The sequence below is a fragment of the Lates calcarifer genome, linkage group LG12, assembly GCF_001640805.2.
Source record: "Lates calcarifer isolate ASB-BC8 linkage group LG12, TLL_Latcal_v3, whole genome shotgun sequence".
NCBI classification, from domain to species: Eukaryota; Metazoa; Chordata; class Actinopteri; family Centropomidae; genus Lates; species Lates calcarifer.
The window spans coordinates 13589049-13614596 of record NC_066844.1 but is presented as its reverse complement, the minus strand read 5'-3'; the positions used below and the strand labels follow the sequence as shown (position 1 = coordinate 13614596).

Genomic DNA, 25548 nt, shown 5'->3' with positions numbered 1-25548 from the left:
CAACGCTCCCAAAGGCCTCATGATAAATTTAGCAGACACACAGTTCAAGCTTCTCCTCTCACACACTGTCTTTCTAATCCATTGCCTCTGTGCCTGCGCTATGTAAAATAATTACACATATGTGTCGATGTGATACACACGGTATATAGATTTTTTTTTGTTCCTGCACACTGAGAAACATCAATATCCTTGAGCCTTGAACCGCCGTCCCCTGTGATAGTTTACAGAGAGTACTGAGCGATTGTGTTCATGACAGAGTGGATGACATTATAAAATACTCCCATTTCCTGCTTGAGTTAGAGTGAAAGTATGAGTTAATGTCTGGTCTGGCCTGAGCCCTGCTCCGCTCGGCTCTGGCTAAAGATAACGACTCAGCTCCAATTACAAAGCCTTCCCAAAACACTAACATGGCCAGTGAATAAGCTGCACCGGCATGCCAACCAATGTCTTACTGTTACCAGAGAAAGAGAACGACAGGGAGCAGAGAGGAAGTGGAGGAAAATACAAGACTACACTCATTCCTTTTCTTGAAAGGCTCTTGTGACCTGGACCATTGTCATGAGAAAACAAACCCAGTCTGTTTCCCTGTGTGTATGTAAAGTAAATCATTGTTTACTGACGGAGGGAGTCAGCAGGGCAGGTGTGGGACCTATATAAATAACAGCTGCTCTATATAATATCACCAAGGCAACAAAAATACTTTTTAGATTAACATCAGTACCAAAATATGTGAACTTTTATTACTTATTTATTTTTATACATTTCAATATATTACACTGTGTCCCCTGTCAAAGTCAAAGACACAAAGCATTTAATTACAGATATAAATCAAACACTTTCCAAGCTACAAGCACACATAGACTTTGCACAGTTCAGAAAGAACCTGCATTTAATTTGAGGCAAAAACTGTTATTTGAGGAGCCGCTTACTTGCACTAACACCATGCAGTAGAGTGATCTGACATCAAAAAACAAAAAAGCACAAAAATCTTTTTGAAGAGGTGGAGAAATTTCATTGTATTTCTATTTTTGAGGTTAACAAAACCAAAAGTAGCTTTTGTTTTATTTCATTTGATTTTTAATGTTACTCAAGCTGCATTTATTTTATGTTTATTTAATTTTTCTGTACCCTTGTTCCTAACGCAAGTGAAACTCTATAATTATTTTAATGCTATTGTTTTTTAAAGCATAAAATAAAGTGTATTTCAAATGTTATGACATTACAGTGAACTCACCTTTTACCATCTGCAACCTACTGATACTCCCTCTGATACTTGGAATAAGTCATATTTAGATTGAATGAGGTTATCACCCGAAGCAGACTGGAGTTACAGTAAGTCACGCCTGAGTCACCATGTTCCTCCTGGTCTATTATAGATGGGTTTTGGTTATTTACTTTTAATTTCAGCATTCAGGAACACATTGTTTAGTCAGCACATGTGAACTCAGTATTTGCAAAAATATTTCCTGAGGTGATAATGCCAGCCAGTGTATAACGGAGCTTGTGTTTCAGCGTGTACCGTCTAGTGTGGTTTTTCACTTAGTCAAAACAAGAGCACTTTTAGGTTTGAGCAACATCGATTTAAGGAGGTGGGGGAATTTCTGCCTTGTCTTGTTCGGTGATTGATTCATCTTTGATTTAAATCAGAAACTATATTAATACACAGAAACTCAGTACACGGTATTTCAAAAAGCAATGAGTCTGTGGGGGACGTGGAGGTAAAAATAACCTGACCACTAAATATGAGGAAACAAATACGTTTGTATGTAGCACCTGTTATTTTGATTATATCATAATGTAATTATGTACTTTAATATGTAACTGCAAATACATAAAGTTTATTATTAAAATCAGACAGATTTGGGCAAAGTACAAGTAGTTTGTCTGTGGGTGGCTCTTGTCATCGCTTTTTAAGGAAGACTCTCAATGTAGGGTGCACAGTAAGTCTATAGTGCTGCAAACCACTATGATTAAATGTTTAGCTAACCTTGTCTGTGGTGTTATTAAACAATATTTGTTAGCCTGTCCTGTTTCCAACAATGACCAATAAATTCCTCAGGAGCATTCCTAGAGGTAATAGATATAGATGAGCACTCTTCCTGGTGATTTGCTCCTACTTTTCATGTGAATTTCTTTCAGCAAGCTAATAAGGGAAAAACAAAAATGCAAAAGTAACATAACGTTTCTATGCTTTTAAGCTTTCTGTCGACTGGGTGTAACTACATGGATGACTTGGCTGTGCACTGTGATGGTTTACTGTATGATGTCCAACACAAATATAAAATACAGCTCCAAATTATGTCCTCATGTAGCTGAAGGCCTTTCTGTCTCTGGATCTCTAACATGCTGTCTGAGTGAGACGGTATTTCTTTTCCTTTCTTCTAACAAAAAGTGAAAATGGAATCAGAGAGAGTCGCCAAGCTGTCAAAAGTGTGCGGCGACACCAAAAGAGAAGCTGCATTGTGAGCTGATGCTGACTTGACTGCACCTTGCATAGCTGTTAGTGTTTATTAATGCTATGGTTGGCTGTGCATCCATCTATCCTTCCACCCCTCCGCAAAAGGGCGTGTGAATCACTCCAAACAACATAAGCTTGACATCAAGATATAGCGCCAGAGGATGACACAAAGATACAACAAATTTTAAGGAGACGTGTGTGTGTGTGTGTGTGTGTGTGGTGTGTGTCTCTATCTGGGTGGATGACTGAGAAGGGGTAGAGGGTTGAGAGGGTTCACTGCTTGAAGGGAAACATCAGGCCTCAAATGAAAAGAGGGTCCTGAAAATGGTAGAGTGGCTCCCAGCACTGTGACTGGAGTCAATTCGACAGTCATCGTCTTGGCTGGGAGAAGGCTCCCAACACAGCAGCAGCCCCCACCCCCACCCCACCCCCCAGTCTCTGCTTGGCTGCACGGAATTGGGACAGATGACTTCATTCTGACAGGATTATCCCCAACCTGGTTCTAATCTATACAGTACACATAATACATTTTTACAATATGACAAGGAAAACAAGCAGCAAAAGAGACGGCCTGATCCTGGGGTTCCATGTGAGCGCCGGCCTTGGTGTTGTGTTGATCATTCCAGACAGATTCTATCACCTCAAAGCAATGCACGTGTCAAAATTAGATTTCATTACAGCATCACCTTGAGACTTTTTACAAACACAAAGAGATGAACTCCTCCTGAAGATCACGCACACAACTGATGAATTACAGGATTTTGCTGCTGAAGACACTTTGCCGACTGACATGGAAGCTATTCTGAAAAATATTTCCCTAAAATGTTGATAAGCAACACCACATTCTGGAGGTAAGGAAGTGAATCCGGAAAAAAAGGTTACATTTTCCACCTGGAGTATAATCAGAAAAAAAATCACAGGACTCTTAAATGAACATTTTTATCTAACCATGGGTTAGATAAAATGATCAGGGCATCTCTCATGTTGGTATGCCAAATTTGAAGATAGATTCAGCAGCGGGTGAGCGGGAGCATAGCTTAGCTCTAAGACAGCAAACAAGAAAAAAAGCTAGCCCAGCTCTGTCCAAGGGTAACAGAATCCACCTACAAGTACCTCCAAAACTCATTAATTAACATGTTACAACTAATATCTTTAATCCGCCCAAAAACCCAAAGACAAGTGTAACAACAACACATTGTGGTTTTGCTCTAGACACTTCTCTAACGGTTGTCTGAATTCTCATGGTGTCAACAAGACACCACTCCCTGTGTTACACTAACTAACTGGTGGTTACATGCTTACAAATATGAGAGTGGTATCAATCTTTTCAGCATTAACAGAAACAAAAAACCAAAAACACACATCAGTTTGAAAATACAAACTGTCAGCTTATTTTGGTTGGTATGAGTGGTTATTTCCACATACTCAGCGAATTATCTGTGTGTGTGAAACAACCTGCAGAGATTTGATTAATAGACTGGTTAATCTTGTCAATCTTAAAGCAGTCGTTAACATAATCAATTAGAAACTGACACTGCTTTGGTCTTGTGAGTGTGCCACCATTCCTTCTGTGTTATATATTCAGCACTTATTCCACTTAGTTCTGGTTTCCTTTCTTTCCTCTTCAGTATTTTTTCTAGTTTAAAATTCTTCAAATGTGTTCTCCCTATATGTAAAGAGAGTCTTTATCTCACAGCGTCTAACCCAGAACATTAATCCAATCTTGTGTTCACTGTCACTTCGCCAGTGGGCTACCATTGCCGTGCCACTTTGGGCCACTGGCCGACTGGGCTGCGGGAACACCTCGAAATGCTGCCTCAGATCACCCTGCAGCACTGGCTGAGCTCCAGCTGACAGGCTTCGGCCTAGTGCTCTAATGACTTACAGATTGGAGCGCTGTGGTATACATGTGTCAGGACAATGCCATGGGCCTACTGCAAAAACAGTAGGAGAGGGAGAGAAAGAGAGCCCGGCGGCTTCTCCCTGTCCTGTCAGACAGAGGCTTGGCCCCTGGATTGTGTCACATCACGCTTCCCCCCAACAGACCACAAATGAAGGATGTGAAGAGCAAACGCAAGGAGGAGGGGCAAGGAGGGGGGGGGGGGGGGCGGGTGCGCTCTACAACTTAAAAGGCTTTCATCCTGTAAACTGAAAAGACATTATCTTTTGACCTGGAGATGCCCTCTGTGAGGCTGTACACTATGGTGTGAAAACACAGAGAGTGAAATAAAAAGAAAGAAAAAAGGAAAAGCAGAGGAAAGAAGTGAGGATTGTGGCTTCAGCTAGTAAGAGTACAGATAAGAAAAATGTCTGCTGCCATGGTTTTGAAACATTATCAGTAGTTTCTGTGTCTGAAGAATAACAAGTAATCCACCTTTGACATCATGAAAATGTTCAATGCAACATTTATCAGATAATAGTGAATTGTGTTTCTCATTTAAAAACAAAAGGCCAACGCACAGTTACAATAAATACAAAAAAACAATGACACCCAAAGGGTAAAGATGTTCTTTAACAGTAGTTTAAAATTCCTTACAAAGAAGCTCTTCACTTTAAGATGAAACATAAAAGCTTTCAAAAGTACGTAAAGGGAAGTTATCATTTCCTTTACACTCCTCTCAACTTGGCAGACTATTTCTGTTCTGACACACAAAGTAAAAACTCAGCTACAGCTACATTTGTTAAGCCTGTCCTTGCTTTCCTATATTATTCACCTGCCACTCCTCAAACTAGTACAGACAGACATGTCATTCATGCAGTGTCCACACAGGGAACTTCAGCTGGCTGCTGGCCACACCTCACACTGTACCAGTGACATGAATAATGAAGGCCAATCTCAGGCATAATTCTGGATGGGAAACAAGCATAATCGCAGTATTACACTGATAGCAAAGACACCATGTTGACACAACATCTTCAGCCCAGCTGAATGCCACATAATCCCCTGTAGGAGGTGGATGCCTACCTAGGATCCCTTGCAATGAGTTGTAGTTAACCAGCCAGGCTCGTGAGCAATGCCACAAATGAGCTTCAATTTCCCCCTCCCCCTACCTTGGTGCTGGTGGACTATCAGCGAGGGTCCGACAGTGTTGTTCCTAATTACCTATTTCTCCACTCCTGATCCTGCAGCTGGCATAATTAGTTACCTGGGGCTGCAATCCAATTTGAAGTGATGACAAGAAAGTGATCCATGAAAAAGTAATAAGTTAAATCCAATTTCAGCCTGCCTCTAATTAAATGCACATGGAACTAATGAGTCAAACCCTACCATTTCACTGATAATGGTAATTAGCGGGGTGGGAGTTGCTGGCTCTTGTCGTTGTGCCACTGTAGGTGTGAAGCGCAAAAGGTAAAAGTGGCGTGGATTCTTTTAATTACACGTGTCATTCTGTCAATGTAATTTACTGCCTTTTTGACCAGTCAAGTATGTTTAGCTGCTTTCCAGTCTGTGAAGCAGATGTTTGTATATCTAGTCTGATTAAAGCTCCTCTAGGCTGCTGAGTATACAGCGCAGGCATCTTCATCCAGAGGCAGGGGTGAGGGGGGTATGTGTGTGGGGGGGCACCCCTGTTGGAGATATAAAACCAAAGAGCCATTTAATGCTGATCAAGAATTCTGAGGTTTGTTTGACTCATTTTTTTTTCCCTTTACTACTCTATGCAGGTCATTTTTGTCAGATGTTCTGTGTATACCGTGCTTCATTATTTTTGATTTGAATAAGAATGAATTGGAAAGTGAGTCACATTTCCAAATGAGTAAAAGTCTCTCTGCACATCTCCTCATGCCTAATGGGAAGACCGCTGAGATGAATGGAGCCTCGTCCGCAGATCAGGTGCTTTTATGGGGTGTCAGCTTACTACACAGCCTCATAATTGTTGGATCATGTCTTTTGATGACCCAGTCCAGCTCAACAGAGAATCATTATCCAGGCTGTGTGATGGAGATAGTGAATGTTCTGTGTGTAGAGGGCTCCTCTAAGCACGGGTTTGTTCTTAAAAGAGGAAGTGAGATGAGACTCAGACCGTTACCCTCTGGTGTTTCACAAAATGTGTTTATGAGAGAGAAAGGGAGAGAGACGTGTGAGGGAAAAAAAAAAGAGACAACAAGAGAAATGTCACCAGCAGAAAACCATGAGTGGAGGAGGAAAAGGAAAAAAAAACAAAACAAAAACAAATGTAATACATCTCTCACACAGAACGGCTCGCTGATGTTTATGTATGAACACTTGGCTTTAAACTGTGTGTGTATGTGGCCAGGGTGTGTTTAATTAGCAGAATATGTACTTCAGAGATAAACAAACACTTGTCTGGACCTGTGGCTTTGTCATAATGGCGGTTTCAACCCAGCAAAATGTAACATACAACATTAGAGAGCGGGCAATTTATGGTGTTAGTTAGATACTACAGCAAGCCTGTGCTCTCTTCACAAGAACAGGGCAGGAGGGTGGGGGGTGGGTGGAGGGGAGGGGATGTGGGGGAAAGGGCCCGACTCTCTTTTCAATAGCTGAGTGACAGCTTGGCCAAGCTCTCTGTATACATTAATAAATTAGAATTTTAATTTTGTCTTTGTCTGCTGGAGATGCTCTAGTACTTCACTATGTACCAACAACTGGCTGTACGCTGGAATCTGCCGTTGTGGTCCCCTCTGTTGACCTCTGCAGCACAATTCCCTGCCAGGCTGGGGAAACTGTTTAGTTTGATCCTTTCAACTTATTTGAATCCTGACAAATATGCACACAACTGAAAGGTCATCACAGTCATATTTCATCCTCTGGAGCTATTCCGAAGACATCTGCACAACAAAGAGGCTTTTTCACAACCTGACATTAGACCTAGCTGCTACAATAGCTCATTAAAAAGGGCCCCCAATGGGATAGTAAGGGTATTAAATATTATATATATACACACATAGAGAACAGGGCCTCCGTATTAATTACCAAATATGCCCTGAAGTCGTTTGCAATTTCACACTGACACAAACAAGCGCTCCTTGTTCAAACAAAGATATACATCTTTGAGGCAGCTGATCTGAAATTAACGTAAATATTGCATCAGATATGCTGTGCTGGTCTTATTAAAAGCAGAAAGAGATTTTTTTTTTTTTTTAATTTTAAGATTTTTTTTCCCTACTTTTTTTTCCCTTGCATCACAAAGGCCTAAAGTCTCTCTACCTCTCCCAACCTTCACATTTTCCCACCCCTCGCTCCTCTTTTTTTTAAACTCCACCTCTCAGCCCCTCCACCTGGATCATCCACCCCTTTTATGGGCTTCTCCACAGCACCTCCTACTGCTGGTGGTGAGAACCTCCTCCTTTTTCTTTCATTTCTGCTGTGTGTGTGTGTGTGTGTGTGTGTGTGTGTGTGCGATGAAAGGCAAACGGGGAAAGCATGAAGCTTCCTCTGCATAGCCAAACTCACTTCTTTGTGGGAGGAATGTAGCTCTCTCACTTCTCCCTTTTCCTTTCCCTCATTTCCACACTTTCTCCTGCTCTTACAGAGGCCGTACACCTCCTAAATTAAGTAATGTGGTCAATAGCAACTCCTGCTGCTGGCAGAAGGAGTCTGAAGCCTGTACTAACCACATACACTGATGTGTATGATTGCACTGGAATGATCATGGTACTAATGGATGAGCTCATGTGATCTGGCCACACAGAGCCTTTTCTAAAAGTCTGGCCTACATATTTCACAACAGCACCCATTTCTACACAGCACTGCTTCTAATGTTCTATGTCAAGATTTAGATGGTTGATTGTGTGTGTGTGTGCGTGCTTGTGTGTGTTTGTGTGTGCATGTGAGTGCTGCTAAATCACACATAATGCGTGAGCATACATAACTGCAAATGTTGCACTGCCAATTTTAATTTCCTGTTTGTGAACTTAGTCTAGTGCTGGGCTTTTCTCGCACACTGTGTTCTAGAGAGAGTTGCAAAAGTTCACTTCTTTTTTTTTTTTTTTTATTTGAGCAACCACAAAGTCAAATAACGGAGCTATCTGATAATCATGGGTTAATAAATAAGGGAGTTTCTGAGAATGACATATTTACAGTACCTGTAGGCTTTGCTGCTTGTCACTGGCTTTGGGGGATTTGCGGCCAGTGTTTTGTTGAGACTGCATTTGATGTGACTGGGGCTGTTGTTGTTGTTGCTGCTGCTGCTGCTGCTGCTGCTGCTGCTGTTGGAGGAGTATCTGTCGAGCCACTTGGAGAGCCTAACAGAGAGATAAGAAAAAAGATGTATTAAAAAAAAAGTCCAATAGAAATGGCAGGAGTAGATATGCCCTTGAGAACACTTTGATGCCTATTATCAGAGCAGATGTATCCCCTTACAATAATATTCCCTTGGCCTTCTGGTAGATAAAAAAACAAACATCACAGACGATCTTTTCATACTCTCCCATTCAGAATCATAAAGCTATGGCTGGTATAAACAGTTCCTCCACAAACAGACAGAGAACAATGATCAGATGTCAAAACAAATTCACAGACAGAAAGAAGACAAAAAAATCAACTGCAGCCATCCAGAAGAAATATTTATCTGCTGATAAGTTGCACTAACAGCAAACACAAATTGTCAAAGACACTAATCAGTACTTTTGATCCTCCTTTAGCTCAGTCAAACTCCTCTCTCAAAAGCAAATAAAAGGCTTTCTGGCTGCCTCAAATATCTGTTAAAGGACACGGCCTTCTCAGTGGAAAACAAAATACAGTGCAGTCACATGTTTATTACTCCAGCTACTCCCTTTTCCCTTACGATAAATAATCAAACATGCCATCCAGAGCAAACAAAGCTGGAGAGAGCTGGGGGGAAAAAACACAGTGGTCTTGAAAACGGTCAGCGATACCAAGAAAAGCAAGCGTTGTGTTCCCACAGTGAGCTGGCCAGCCTCACACCTCCACCAGTAAACCATCTGGGTAAATAACTGGCCTCATTCTTTCCATGCTCCTCAGACGATTGCTCCCACAATTAAACAAACAGACTGGAGTGTGTGTGTGTGGGGGGGGGGGACATCCAAGCTCATCTCACAAATGGGACAATCTATAAGTTCTCCAGTCAATTATGTTAGAAGTTCAGAAATTGTGAAAGTAAAATGGTGGAATGTTTAACAAGAAGATACTGAGAGAGAGCAAAGAGGCTAAAAGAAGGAAAAAAGATAGAGCAACGTGTGAACCAGTGAGTGAAACCTGTGAAAGATTGTGTGAAAGTAAGATATCTACAGAGAAAGGGCACATAGAAAGCTCTGTGGACAGATGAAGAGATAGAAATAACTTTGAGAATCGGCCTTAGTGCCAGTAAAGTCAGACAATACTTTAAGACAGAATGGGAAGACACAGTCAGGGGGTTGGAGTGAACAGCTGTATGATGGTCTGCGTGTGGGTGTATGCACTGACCCTCCCAAACACACACGGCTGTCGGATGACATCATGAGGCATAAATATGACCACAAGCTACAAAGAGGCCACACTCCTGGCATTTCACCATGCTTAACTTTTAAGTGCATAAATTTTCCTTCCTTCTGTCTGTCTCTTGTCTTTCTCCGAGCCTCTCGTGTAAAGATAAATGACGCTAGAGCGATATATCTCATTCTGCATGCCTAATTGTCCTCTGCTTCGAAATTTGTTGAGGGGAACCCCCTGCAAGCACGTACACTCATAAAGAAAGTGTATAAATTGAAACTAAGAACTATGTGAACAAGATTCACTCCCACACGATGGCAATATTTACTTTACTTATCTTACATTTTGGGTATTAGATTTGTTTTTTTCATCTCCAGAGCAACTTAATAATACATAATAAAAACAAGATATGAGCTAAACAGACAGCAGGAGAGGATCAGAAAAGTACTAATGAAAATAACACTGAGAGATTGTCTCTTGTAGTCGTGAAGAGCATGTGTAGTCGTGAAGAGCATGATGATATTTCTTCATCACATTATGAAGCCTTTTTATTGATTATTTACATTCAAAAGGACCTTTAATCAATTAATTGAAGGTTACTAATTTTTTATCAATTACATTTTATTTGGAAATGATTTCACCATTATTTCCACGCACATTAGAAAAGAAAAAACTAAAACAAACAAACAAACAAAAAAAAAAACTAACAAACAACTAAAAATAAGATATTTCAGCATCAAATCATAGTACCAAAGTTACCAAAGTCACCAACACTTAGAACAATATTCATAACAGTAATATAACTTGGGTAAGGTAGTGTGATTATATTGTGTTAGCAGCTGTGATAATCTACAAATGATTAAACAATGATGTGTTCATTTCTTAAATGTTGCCACCACAGCGTCATGAACTTAAAAGGTTAGCTTCAGGTGACTAAAACAGATTCTTGCTCTGAGACACAAGCAATTCATAAGGAAATTCGAAAGAAAAAGAAAAGCTGTAACAAAATCATTTACAACGCCCAAGGCGTGGTGGTATTACGGGCATATTGAAGAGTAAACAAAGTTTGCTGTTTTCGTTCCCCTGTAACTGATGACACATGCAGTGAAATGTGTGTGCGGTGTGTCTGGGTTTACAACCGAGGGTGTTGGAACAAAGAGAGTTGAGTCAACAGGATATGATAGGAAGTTCAGACAGTAATGGATGAAGAGATACATTTCTGGGAAGTCTTCCCTCAGTGTCATCTGTTAAAAAAAAAAGCAAACTTCAAACTTGCTCAATGATCAGCCACTACAAGTAGATGCGGAAATAGTGGCATTGCCATAATAGCTTGTTAGCAAGTACATTCAAATTTTAATAGTAATAACAGCGGTGATATAAGCAAGTATCACCATTAATATTATGCAATCAGCACCTAAGCTTGACCACCACAGTGTCCAGATGTGTGTTAGTGTGTTTGAACTACTTTGTTTTGTCCTTGTATATATTATTTATATACAACAGCAGGAAAGTTACATATTATAGGATTACCATGACTGACTTATGAAATGTGTTCTTCTTAAAGTGGAGGATTCACATGACAATTTAGACAATGATGGCATTTTGCAACATTGCAATGTAAATGTAAATGTAAAAATGACAACAGCCTCCTGCTATTCGTGTCAACACCTTCCTCAAATTATTCTCTTCCAATTAAAGTAAGGGCTGTAATTATGTGATCATGGACTGTGCAAATCGTAGTCAGTGATCATCCTGACATGGGCAAATGAACTGAAATCACACTGCTGCCTGACAGCACATGCCTGGAGATGTTGGCTTAATAACTTTAAAATGTGCCTTTTGAAAACCAAAGATAGAAAGATGAGTAAATGCTGTTGTTGGTATGAAATATGATGAGACTAACAGGCGAACAGGCTGAAAACCGGTGTTGTGGGGTCTGCTCCACGCTTGGGAATGTTGCAGTCATGTTTGTATTTTTAAAAAGGCCACTGGAGCTGGCATGACTTTTCAGAGGCCTAATGCTGGGCTAAAATAACCTATTGTGAACTGTCACTGCAGTGTTTACACAGCACCCACTCCTCTATTTCAGAGCTCTGCCCCTCCTCCTCCTCCTCTTCCTCCTCCTCCTCCTCCTCTGGAATTTATCTTCTTTTGATCTCCCATTCAAACAAGTGGACGCTTGATAGACATGCAAGCGTAAGAGCTGCACCAGACAAAATGTGATAAACTGGAAACTGATGACAGGTGCGAGGCTTTGAACACGCAGAGGAGTATAATAGCTAAAATCAAGTGACAGATCAGCTTAAACTGATCAGCTACAAAGTTACAGTAGGCTGTCCCGAGAACTGCATTGCACACATGGTAAATGGTGAAAGACTCATTGTTTTATACTTTGTATTTTCTGACTCATAGTTTTTTTTAATTGTATAATCACTGGAAATTTACTTAACGGTTAAAAAAGAACAAAGAAAAGAAGAATTTGTAATATTGTGTGTTGAGATATAAATTGGATTTGTGCAGTTTACATCACCTTCTGCTTAAGAATGCAGGACTACAGTAGACCTGTTATAATCTCAAACTGAAGTTGTTTGGAAAGCAAGCTTGTTACTGGAATAAGAACACAAGTGCAGACGCCTACATTCACACACCATGCATACATTCATTGTCTGTGTCTACATGCACACAAATATGCACACATGCACACACTCACACACACCACAGAGGGAGTGAACCCTCCAGGTGCTTTTGATTAGAAAACACCCTCTGGCACATGACAAGGTTTTATCAGCAACAAAGGCGTTGCAATTTGGTATCCTTGTCATTTGCAATCCTCTTTTTATTTCCCCCCCCATTTCAAATGCGTTCAAAGTTCACACCCTCTTCCCCATGTTAACGCAACTTCCTCAATAAACAACAGGCGTTTTATCTGCATCTACTTTCACACCATATTAGTGAACAGAGGCAGGAGCGTCTCTTATGTCCCTAGGCTATCACGCTGTGATAAGGGAACTGCTAAGTACTGGATGTCTTTATGTGCAGTCTGCACATGTGGATTATTTACAGGCTTTGGGGTTTCCTGCTGCTAAAGCCAGCTCTGGGTGTCTTACAAATCCCAACTCAGAGCGTTGCCACACAGTAAAGTCGGCTCTCTGCTGAATCCCTCACTGCACCTTTTCCCACAATAAAAAAAAAAGACACAGACATATTTCAGATATGTTTCTCTCTGTTCTCTCTTTATGTAACTTTAGTGACCCAGTAACAACCAAAAATAACATCAATAGCCCAAATCCAAGGGAGGCATCTGAATCACTCCATTTGCTTCACGTGACAGACACATACCGCTCAAATCACATTTTGTCAATGACAGACAAATAGAAAAGGAATGTGATAAAATGTCCAGAGAAAATAGACATGATATGGGTAAATGTGATGGGGAAAACATTCAGGGGGGAATCATTTGGGGTGTCTCCACCGGGAGTCAGACAGTGGGAAACGACGAGGCCAACGATGTTTGTTCAGGCCCATCAACAGAGAGACCTCCTCCTCTCGCCACAGCTGGGGAAGACCTTGAACGTGAAATGGTTTCAAGCAGATTGCTCCTAATTGCTAGAAGATGTGCGAGCAGGTGTAACCGGATCCCTGCGGCCACTCACCGGGAAAAGCAGAAGGAACGAGATCTGCATCTGTTTGTGTGTTTCCGTACTTGTGTGTGTGTGTGTGTGTGTGTGTGCTTCAGTGTATTTACACAACGGCCATGTTTCGCCAGGCTTTATTAGGCAGGAGAGTGGAGCTCAGAGACAGGCAGCAACAACACAACTAATAGGTTAGCTCTTAATGTAGTCCGGCTCAGAAGACACCGGCCCCTCTAGTCTCACTCTGCAGCCTCTGTGGGGTTTCAACAGCCAGCAGCCTAAATGTCAAGGTTATCTGCTTGACTTTCTGACTGATTGCACGTCTCAACTCACCTGACATTTATCACTTCTGCTGTTTCCTTTTCAAAGACAAGGCCCTCTGCTCTTCAGCCATTGTCTAACCAAGCCAATAGGCTGGCTTCTCCACATAATTTGCTAGTATGTAAAGCTTAAGTAGTATCCTTCCACAGGCAGAGCAAGGAAGCAAAGTTATCCAATCATATATGGTATAATGCTAGACAAGTATTGACTATGCAAACATATAGCTATGGAATTCACTTGGAATACTGTCATTTTAATTGAAATGCATATAATTTTTTTATTTTTTGGCAGGGGGGTGATTTTTAAACGTGTAAGCGGATAAGCAGCGAGGATCATGTCTATTTATATTAATTGCGTTTTTTTCTTTCTCTTTTCCTCAGTAATACAGACGTTTATCTGCAATGCAAAGCAGGGAAAGTCTGGTTTCCCAGTAAGTATATAATTAATGCCATTTCCAAAAAGCCACTCCACATGGAAAACAGGCCCTGATGCTCAAACCTTGCGCATTACAGGGCCCTCGCAACAACACTCTCCAGTCTGTGTTTAGATTTCCAAACTAATTCATGTAGAATACATAAATAAATCAACGTTTTATACCCACTTCAAACCATTAGATTCCCTTCCTTCACTGCACTTTTCAACTAATCTATTAATATTTATGACAACACTAAACATTTCAAATATCCGCGTTTAAACAATAAGGCAGTGCGTGCACTTACATAAGACAAAGTCTGACTTCAATAAAAAAAAAAAAAAAAATTGTTGTCCAACACACCTCCCCCTGTAACCCTCTCCACCCCTCTCTCTCCCAATAACAGGTAACGCATTGCTCTGACAAATGTTTTTTGGAGAAAAAAAATGACTGTAAGAAAAACAAGACGAAAGCAAAGTTATTAACTGTGAGTGGAGATAGAAGAGAGGGGGCTGTGAAGCAGGACTGATGATGGAGGGAGTGGAGTGAAAAGAGGGAGAGGAGGGGTGGAGGTGGGGGGGATCGGACAGATGGAGGAAGAGAATACAAGTGTGAAACAGAAAAGAGAGGTAAAAGGGAGATAGAAAGAGAGAGAAAAAAACAGAATGTATCAGAGGAGAGGCGGAGGTTGCAGGAGGTGCAGAGGGGAGGGTAAACAGTGCCCCAACCAGGCGGTTCGGACGCTCGGAGCCTGGTACAGAGGGGTCACCCCCCCTCCACCCTCCCCCAGCCCGGCGAGGTCAGCTCAGCTATGCTGGCCTGACAGCTTCCGTTTGCTGTGTGCTCGGCGTTTGTTTGGATTCCCCAGCCTTGCTTAGCCAGCAGCTTAACAACAGATGGCTAAAGAAGGCCTCTATTCAGAGTGGTCTGGATCAGAAAATCACACCAAGGAAAGTACACAAGCTGCAGACAAAACAGACAGGCACACCACAAGCACACACATGCAAATTACATGGATTGTCAGAGTTGCACATGCTGCAAACGGGGGAACAGCAAATAAGGTTTTGCTTGCTGCAAACAGTTATTTCATTACCCGCAAAAAACGCATGCAATGACACAATGATGAGACACATGCAACAATGTGCAAGTGAATACGTACACATGCACAGTGTGGTCTGATTATACCAAAAAACTTCCCGGGATGATTCAATAACTGAGCGGATCTCAGTGAAAGCATTTCCGTACCCCGCCATTATTAAACGAATACTGTGTTTATTACAGCTTTAGTGCGGTGTAAACTCATAAACACCCTCCCAGAGTACAAGAGGAGCTGTCAACTAAATATTGTTTCTCTCATGAGTCGCTCTTCCACCTCAATTACGCCTTTCAACTTCACAGGCTCAGTATGATAAAGTGGCAGTAAAAATCATTCACATTAATACACCATTGTGCATCTGCTGCTAAAGGTAATTAAAGAAGTAAATGACTCATAAGAATAGACATATTAGCTGCAAAATGAAAGGCAACTGGGCTGCCTCATGAAAATATGTACCATTAAGATACTGCATTTTCATATTGGGGTAATCAGCTCCACTAGCCTGATGCTGATTTAATCCACTCCAGTGGAAAGTCTATCAGCGCACAGCCGCGTGTCACTCTCTCTTATGTCTACCCGCCAAGAGCCAGGCATTCTACTTTAGCATTGCCTGTGAATGACTCCACTAAAGGGGGGAGGTCACACACAGGCAAATCAGTCGGAGGAGCAGTCAATGCTTAGGTGTCATTTAGAGGCAGATGGGTAAGAAGAGAAAAAAAAAACCTAAGTATGAGAATGAGAGGAGGATAAAATGAGCTAAAAAGAGTCATAAAAAAATAAGAAGGCAAAAGCACAAATGATCTGGGAACAATGCAGCAGCCAGATCTCAGTAGCCCCTCTCTCCCTGACCTTAGCTTTTTGTTCAGAGTGTATGATGCCTCAGGATGCCCACCAGTGAATACGGCGATAATATCCGTCAAGTTGATAAAGTGGGAGGAAAAGAGCAGAGGCATGCCAACTGTGCTGGGTGCTTAGATGGACTGTTAGAAAACACGCGCTCCTCCCGATTTCATCTTCGGTCGAAATGTTGCATCACTTTGTAACGGGGAGTGTTGTGCTTGGGAAAACGGGCGCTTCCAAAAACCCAGCGTGAGACCTAGAATACTGTGAGCAGATTTTATCATGCTTGAATGATATTGTTTAGAATGGGAAGATCTATCTGCCCTGGTCTCATAGACGGAGGACTCAACATTATTGATACACTCGAGACCTCCAGGATAGGACCCGTAAAACCTCCTAAATCTTCCAATTTAGTTGTGGTGAATATAGATGAATGTAGTCTGCACACAGCTATAGGATGGTGCGCGAGAAGGTGAAAGAGAGATCAGACAGCTGCCACAGTCATGGAGTGTCACAGTGCTTGGGGCCTGAACTGATGCCCTGTGTTGTCAGCTGACCACTCTTCGGCCTCTGCACCACAGGGCATGTTGATTAACTCAGTGTAGATGCAAAAGTAACTCATCTAGATGAATAATCCTGCTAATCAGTAAAGCAGACAACAAGCGTGACACTGCCCAAAGCAAATTTTGACTGCTCCCTTGAAGATGGATTTGTAATGACATCTGCCCAAAGAGCAGACAAATATCTGCTCTTGATTTCATTAAGAAACCACAAAAAAATCCTTCTTCATCCCTCTATGGTTTTATGTATCTTGTAAGAACCTTACCATAGCCTTTATGGTGAGGCTTTCTGTGGTTTGTGACTGCATATCTTTTCCCACTGATGCTCACTGCCTTGAACTGTCCTGACCTGAGACCTGACACATCATGAGCTGCTGAGGGAGAATTCCCAGTGTGCGTGTGTGTGTGTGTGTGTGTGTGTGTGTGTGTGTGTGTGTGTGCGTGTGTGTGTGCGTGTGTCTGTGTGGAGCGAGAGTTTGTCCGAAGGAGAGGATTTTCTATAAATCACGGGCCAGTCCAATTGGCTATGGATTGAGTTGCAGCAGGGAGAGACAGCTCCCTGGGAATAGCAGTGTCTCTGTTGAAGTCATTCCAAGATGGGTAATATGATCCTATGCCGCCAGGAATAAAGAAAGGGAAGGGAAAAAAGGAAGAAAAAAAATCTGATTGCTCCAGCCATAAAGAGGGGTAATCTCCAGCAGGGTCCAGACACATCACCAGTCACACTGGACAGTAATGTGTTATAGTCTCACAGGCAGAGGATGTGACGCATGGTGGGCCTCACTTTTTTGGTGGTTCACAAACTGCTTCTTTTATGCCAGGAATTATTAAACTACCACTGACTTGGTAGGTGGTAGATGTGGAAGGTGAAACAAAGACTGACAGTTCTGGTGCCAAAGAGGCTGAGAACCCTCACTCTCTCAATTTGCAACATAGACAACAAGGCTAATTTAGAGCTATAAAAGACTTCTATCTATAATCACGTTTAGTGTGTACGTAGATTATTGTGTAATGCACTGTTTAAAACGTGAGAAGTTACAAAAACAAAAACTGTAAATAACTGCTACAAGGGGGTTTTCTGACCACCAGGATGCTTTTACTTATATGCAAATACAATCAAGAGGACTGTGCCACAGTCTAAGGATGTCAAACGACAAAACGCATACTTTATGTTGCAGACAGCAACCATTGTAACTGACGACTTCCACAGCCACAAAATGTATGTTTAAGCAAGATGAGCTTAAACAACTTCAATCCATATATCCAATACTGAAAATCCAGCAGAGGATCCTTCCAATGTCCAACCCCAAATGCAACCGAATGGAAAGCTTGTTTATTTTGCATTGGCGTGGCGTGAAAACACCTTAGCAATGTCACCTGCTACAACACATGCATAAAAATTATTCAACACAACAACCCAGTAATTGGCAAAACTGGTTTGTAGCTTGCAGTGAGGGCCTGTATACGAGGCTACAAATGGCAGAGAGCCAAGAAAACTGTTACACAACCACCTAAAGCTACGGCCAATGTACGTTTAATTTTACATTCATGTTTCATGTTCCTCTCAAGTAGACTAGCTGATTAATGAACCTGACAACTAGACATAATGGTGAAGCCCTAAATAACAGTAATCCATCCCCATCTTTGACTGTTCAGAACTGAGCAACTGAAACAGCAAAGAAATGTTAGAAAGATTGGGAACGAGCGGGGAAATGCTGAACATTTGGTGCCATTTGTAGGGGCTGATGGCAAGGCCACCAACACAATCAACACCCATTCAATGACAAATTAATGGTTTTGAGTTTCCTTCAGCTTTAAGGCTATACCTGATCTGTGACAGTCGATGCAGAGTCTATCTACCACTAAAGATAAAGTCTTAGGTACTCTGGGACTTCTCATTCAACCACATTCATAGTTTAGAATTCTACAATTCTGATTTACAAATCCTCTTTCACTTCAGCCTTGTTCTGGAGTGTTTATGGACTAACAAGTCATGGAAAAAAAGTCCTTTGAGTGTAAGCACTTTTCTAAACCTTAATTAACATGCGGAGTGCACTGCACTGACAGAATTGGCCGCCCTCAATCTGCCTGAGCCACCTTCAGCTTTAGGCGCTGAGACCTGCAGGCTGCAGGCTTCAATAAATGTCGCAGGAGAAGATGATCACAGCTCAAATTAAGTTATGCACTAAGCTTGAAGGGCTTACATAAACATGTGATGGAAATATTAAACTACCACAAACTGAGGAAATAAGACAGGGGAGAAAAACTATGGTTAAAAAAAAAAAAAAAAAGATCCTGACATTTGAATTAGTGCAATTGGGTGAGTAATTTGTCCAGATGTTGAATTTTCATTGAGAATGGAACATTGCAAATATACAATAAATTACCACCCCACCCCCAGTTTTTCTGAAAGAGCTACTTAGTGGCGGTTGTGTGAATAAAAGGTAAAAGTAAAATGCAGGTGGCAGAAGTAGCCCAAACAACAAGCACTGCAGGAACCAAGGGCATGTGGGCTATAGAGCTGCTGGGGTGGTGGGCGGGGGAATGACAGACTGCTGTTCAACTCCATTAGCTGCTATGTGAGAGGGGTGCATCTAGCAGCACACGACCTGTGAAGAATCTTAGATCTCACTCTATCTTGGAATGGGGATTGCCGCATTAATTCTAGGAAACTGTAATCTCTCAAGCAAATCAAATTACTCTCATTAAGCGCAAGAAGAAAACTGCCTCTGTAATAAGTATGTATAAAAAGTATTTATTACCAATAATCACCTCTTTAATATGAGCTAGCTTACAACGGCTTTTATTTTTGCTGATTAAGTTTAAAAATGGGGAAACAAGGAAGGGCACATGCTCACGGACGCATGCACACAGCATTTACACACACACGTTTAAACACATGCACAAACACACACACACTAATACACAGCTCATGGAGTTTATGAGAGCAGTTGATACAGTGATTAAAGGGGAGGGTAGAGGGATACAGTGCTTGAGGGCCTTGGTGAGGACGTGCCTCACCTAGTCATAAAAACACACCTCTGTCTTTAAGCCAGCGCTAGAATCGCTCTCAGTAGGTTCACTTGGAGGTGAATCGCCTAAGAATTTACATGCAAAGTTGCACATGTCATCACCCAGACAGTGCGCTTGCACACGCAGTACACTCGCTGACCGCCACATATTTGCAACGGTTTGTGAGGTTGATGGCCTGACCCAGGGCAGACACTCACAAAGCAATGCTGTTTCTGATATACACACAGCTGCTGCTGACTTTTTTTTTTAGCTTTCATTTTTTCATTTGCATAATTTGTGTGTCTACAAGCCTAACTATTCCACCAAACAGCCTACAGTATGTTAATGTTATGCATGCATGGTTTTTAAACAGTAAATAAAGCTAAATAACATTGTGGGTATAATGACTCTGGTGGGAGGTGAAGTCTTTGCTCTTCTTCCAGGATATGACATCACTGCATAAAGTGCAAGCTGCCAACTATAATTGCCTTGCTGGTAAATGGAAGAGACACAGACTTCCTCCCTCCCTGTTTCTAGTATTTGATTCTTTATTCACATAACCAATTAACTACATCTAAAAAAAAAAGAGACAGTTAGCAAAAATACATCAAAATGGGTAATAAAAACAATTTGCCTCTACAAAATCAATTAGGATTAAGGGTCAGTGGGTCATTCATTTGCTGCTTCAGCATAATTACCTGTTTTTCTTCCCCTCATTTACTTCTTTATTCAGCTGGGACACTGATGTCCCCGCAAACCAAAAGAACACATTTTTTGTGATTATTCAAATTAAACACTGATTCCTGGGAGAAAACGTCTGTCAAACTACAATGCAGCAAAGCTAATGTGCTCCAAAAACACAAACTCCCCTGAAGCTAATGTGCAAAATGAGCACATTCTATTAGATGTCTGCCTACATACTGTAAATTTCCCAATCAGGTGATAAATAAATAAATAAATAAATAAATAAATAAATGATATAGAATCAGAATATAATTCACAATTTGATCTTGAGAAACATGAACTACCATGAAAATATGCTCAAATGCCTGCACCTTTGCCTCCATCTGATATGAATGCCTGGCAAGGGGACAGGTTACAGCAGTACTGTTTCCCTGTAGCTACAAATCACGGCTGTTGCTTCTTTGACTGTCTATCAAAGAGGCCGCATCCACTCCTGTCTGTCCCGTCTGCTGTGATTCATAGTAGGGAAAAAGGGGGAAGTGAGACAGAGAGGAGGAGGATCATGCATGTTCTTTCCCTCTTTTGAAGAAAGCTGTAAAGACATTTATAAACTGCATTGCTTTTATAAAGCAAAAGGTGTTGGTCTTTCAATAGACAGATGCATTCATCATGTTTAACACATAAAAGCCTACTCAGTTAGTCTGCCTGCAGAATATCACATTAACACTTTGTAAACATCCACCCATAAAGATAATTATTTTGATTGCAAGACTCTTGTGGGGCTTTTCTTCCCCTCCTCAACATCTGGTTAAAATATGGGGCAAGTGCTGGCTTTCTGGCTCCCGCTCAGGTGGTTAAAATAGACTGCACACATACACATATAAATAGAGTAGTAGGGTAACTTTCATTTTTTTCCCCCTCCTCTAGTTTACAATTTTTTTTTCCACTCGGTACGAGTCAGCAAAAATGCAGGAGCTGTGGCTCCCCACATCGCACCTGCCAGGAAGTGATCCTTTTCTCTCCAGCCAGAGAGGCTGCTGGGATATGCCGGGACATGCAGCTGCAGCGAGAGCATTAAGTGCAAGGCTTCTACAAGCAGGGCATGGGGAAGAACAGAGACACATGTGGCAGTTTTTTGTTTTTAAATTTCTGTAATCACCTGCAGTTGAGATTCAAAGCAAAAATGTCTGAGGCCATGTGCTTGATTTAGAGAAGAATAACCGCTTCACTTGAAAATCAACTGTTTAAGAAACATTTGCTCATGTTCAAAATCCACTACTACTTGTTTTTTTGGGGGGGTTTCCTTATGCTCTTGGTTGTGTAGTGGGCCAGACAGACAGAGGAGAGGAGGCCTCAAGGGTGGGACAGAGCACAGGAGACTGTGATAATTGACCAAGATGCCACTGCCACAGAGTCCCCTGTCCCCTAACCTCCAAATCCCAGCAGCCCCGTTTTCAATTTAACACAAGACTTGACCAGATTTCACTCATTGCAGGGTTGAGGCACATCTTTGACACTTTTACATTAGAAGCACAGCTTTCTGCTGATTAAAAAACCTTCCCTCCTTCTGCCTCTCCCTCTCTTCCCGCTGTATGGCAAGAGGTAATGTGAGAGGGGTATCCATTTCCTGTCCCTCCTTTCCCTTCAAATCAACCACAAATAACTCACAGCCTCCTGTGCCTATCTTGATTTCACTCCAGAAGATAAGGACACCATTTATTGTTTTCATTGAGCTTGAGTGCTAAGACAGAGAGCACCAAATTACTCTCAGATCGAGATAAATACACCACAAATCGCTAATTCAATCCGTCTTCCATGCCAGTGATGTTTTGAAGAGAGGGGAATATCAAAAGATCGCACTGTGAAACCGGAGTCTGGTGGTGTGATATCAGCTAGAGACCTCATCAAATTGAGAAGAAAGCTAACTGTAACTTGAGTAAGAATTCCCTTTGGAAGAGCAGAGAGCTGGTACAATATGGCTATGTGTTAAATATGGAATGTGCTTTTACGTACACCCTTTGTAGCTATGACAGAAAATGACTGATAAGAGAATATGTACCAGGATTTGGGTTTTTAGTCTTGTGACACAACCCAGAGCTGGAAATCAATGCATCAGTGTTTGTGGAGTGCAGCGCTGCCCCTGGTAGTGGCGGATGGCGGTGAGGAGCCGAGGACTGCAGAGTATTTACTGATGTGGTTATCTTGTCCTGTGACAGGCAGGATCACTCAATCAGCCAGTGATGGCTGGGGCTCAGGCAAGCATTACACGCACATCCCCACACTTCTGGGGAGGAGGCGTCAGCCAAGCCAAATCTGATCAACAAATGCAGTTCCCCTGTGTGCCACAGCTATCTGAGATGAAGATGATATTATGTGGAAGTGAGCAAAGTGATGGAGACAGCATGGGGAGAAGCCGAGAAAGACAGAAAAAGAGAGAAAAGAAGACAAGAGTGAGACCTGAGAGTGGAACCTCCTCTAAGACTCAGCTTCTTAAAGGCAAAGTGTCTCTCTATTGTAAAGTAGGGAGATAACACGCTGATGTATTTTAATAAGAACCATGTGCCTCTCAACACTGCCTTTACCAGATCAAGAGAAACAAGTATTTATATGCTGGAGACAGCCTCACATTAATTATCAAAAACTTTGAATTAAAAAATAAAAACTTGTCTGTCCAGTAGAGTTACATACCAATTAAAAACACAATCCTGGCAGCGTCCAACTGACATTTCTAATGATTCAGTTTAAAAATTACTGACATGTACATGTTATTAAAAGGTTAGAGAAATTTGCATTTAGCAATGAGGAAAAATAAACATAGTGTTGAGTGTGCAGATAAGAGCTCAGTAATTAGGAGTAGACATTGCGGTGGTGGAAAACATTTGAAGAATAAACCTGGACTAGTTTGCTTCTTTCCCTGTTGCCCTACAGATATTTTACATTATTCAATCCAAAATACCATCTTTCTGATTCTAACTCTTCTTTTTGCATGTTAATGTTTAATAAGAGCCTTTGGCTATCTATGGGCACAATTATTAGATATCCGCAGAGAGAAATTGAAAAATTAATCATACTCTCAATTTTGTACTTCTCTGATCCATTGGAAATGGCTCTAAGAGCTGTGGCTTCTCCCCTGTCACAGGCTCCAATCTAAACACAAACAACCTCCTGCCAAAGACGGGTTGCTTGTGCAATGAAGACAATTGCATCAATACAGTAATTAACTGATTATTTATATGTTGGCACTTGTCCTGGTGCTCTACAACACTGATAAGCCTGTTGCAAGTGGAGATGATTACTGAGGTGTTTAGCCCAGGCCTAACACGGGAATACTGAGTCTTTGTGTGTTTAATTATCCAAAATATTGTATTGTGGGGTATTGTCTGACAAGACGTTGCATCAATAGGTGCAGACAGCAGGGAAATACCTCTGCATTGGTACTGAGAACATATCTTTTTGACGACACATTAACACGCTAACACACTCGCGGAATAACATATAGTGCCATAATAAGACAGATACCCACTGACAGCAGTTGCAAACACAAAATTGCTCAGACCAGGTGTCTTATGCAGTTATATTTCCATACAACTCAATTATCCATGCGTGGGCCCTGTAGGTTCTCAATAATCCTTGTTTTGGCCCTTTCCATTACTGTATGCAATCTATGCTAATATTATGTACAGAGCATAAAATATGCTAATGTACAGAGAAAACAGCATTAAGTTGACAGAGGAATTTATTCTACACAGTATCAAGTTTCTAAGGGCCAATTTTAGCTTTTGAAAGGCACGTACTGTGTATAATAAGGTATTGTGCAGAATAATGACAACTAAAATTTCCATCCTGCTTAAATACTGCCATGAATTTGATGTCCCTTACTTTCACTGAAGCTGTTCAACTCTACAGTGTGCACATGAGATCTGGAAATATTTAAAAGTTAAATAATTTCCGACTTTTAGTAATTCCTAACTGATCAAGTAACACTTCCAACACAAGGCTCTCTTTGAAATTCAGCTATGCTTAGTTAATAATTATTTACCAATGATACCAACGTAAAATCAAATCACAATTTAAGGTGTGCCTGTCATACATGAGGGTCTATCCTATAGAAAGCAACAGTGATTCAAGTAAAGTTCAGGTAAGATGGGGAATTAGTAACTGATAAATGACAGATGATTTATTTTGACACTACATTTGTTGAAGCAGGGCTACTGGTATCTGAATTTTGCTAATTAAGAAAAATACAGACAGCACATCAAGCACTGATACTGTGGCACAGTGTCGGCTACTGTGTCCAAATTAACTTAGGCTTGTAGAACTGTAAATGGTTTACAAAATTCTGTATCATCAGATAAAAGTAATCTAAATTTGAGTTTCATCTGTGTTGTTTTGGAGAATGAGCACACCATCTGAAGCACTGTATAAATATATTTTATTTGATGTCAGTACTGTGCAGAATCATAACGAGGGTGCACAGCATGCACTGATTATTGACTGAGTACTGTACACTGGTTAGTATGAAGTACGTAGTAAGTTAGTATCCTGCCCCAAAGAGCAGGCAGTTTCTTGACACTGGACAGTAGCAGTGAAATCAAAGTCAAATAGCTGACAACCACTGCAGCAACATCAAACAGTTCACTGCATCTTGGACTAAATCCCAGTTGACCTTGATTGGTTGATAAATTGTTGCCAGAAGTGAAATGTGTAAAACATCAAAACACATACCAGTGTGATTTTGTTTCTCAGTGTATCAGAGTTTTATTAGTGTTTTAGATATTAAATGTAGCATCTGAGAGACATTACTTGTATTGTGTGCATCTGAGAACAAGACCAGTGATTGATCTTGTGTGCTCTCCATCTGCCTCCCAGTACACTCCTGTTGGACTTACTCAATTTCCTCTACCATGCTTCAAACACGACCCTCCGTGCCCCACGCCCCCCCCAAAACCCTATCCCACCCACAGACACACAGACACATACACACACACACACACAAACACAAAGGCATCCAAGCAGAGCCCCTGGACAGAATGCCCTCCTCCCTAAACAACTCTTCCTTTAACATCTGCCCAGAAGCAGCACTGCTGCCTTTTGTCCACTCACTGTCTCCTAAGGCATGTCATCCAGCTCTAATCAAGCA

General features: G+C 41.4%; 1 protein-coding gene across 9 annotated transcripts in view; it reads right to left on the bottom strand.

The window, feature by feature from the left end:
• Window positions 1–25548, bottom strand: part of foxp1b (forkhead box P1b) — a 150336-nt gene that overhangs the window by 47061 nt on the left and 77727 nt on the right. For all 9 annotated transcript variants that reach the window (XM_051074689.1, XM_051074692.1, XM_051074697.1 and 6 more), the window contains one exon: window positions 8507–8665. In XM_051074689.1, coding sequence (XP_050930646.1) covers window positions 8507–8665 — 159 coding nt within the window. The remainder of the gene's footprint in view (window positions 1–8506; window positions 8666–25548) is intronic.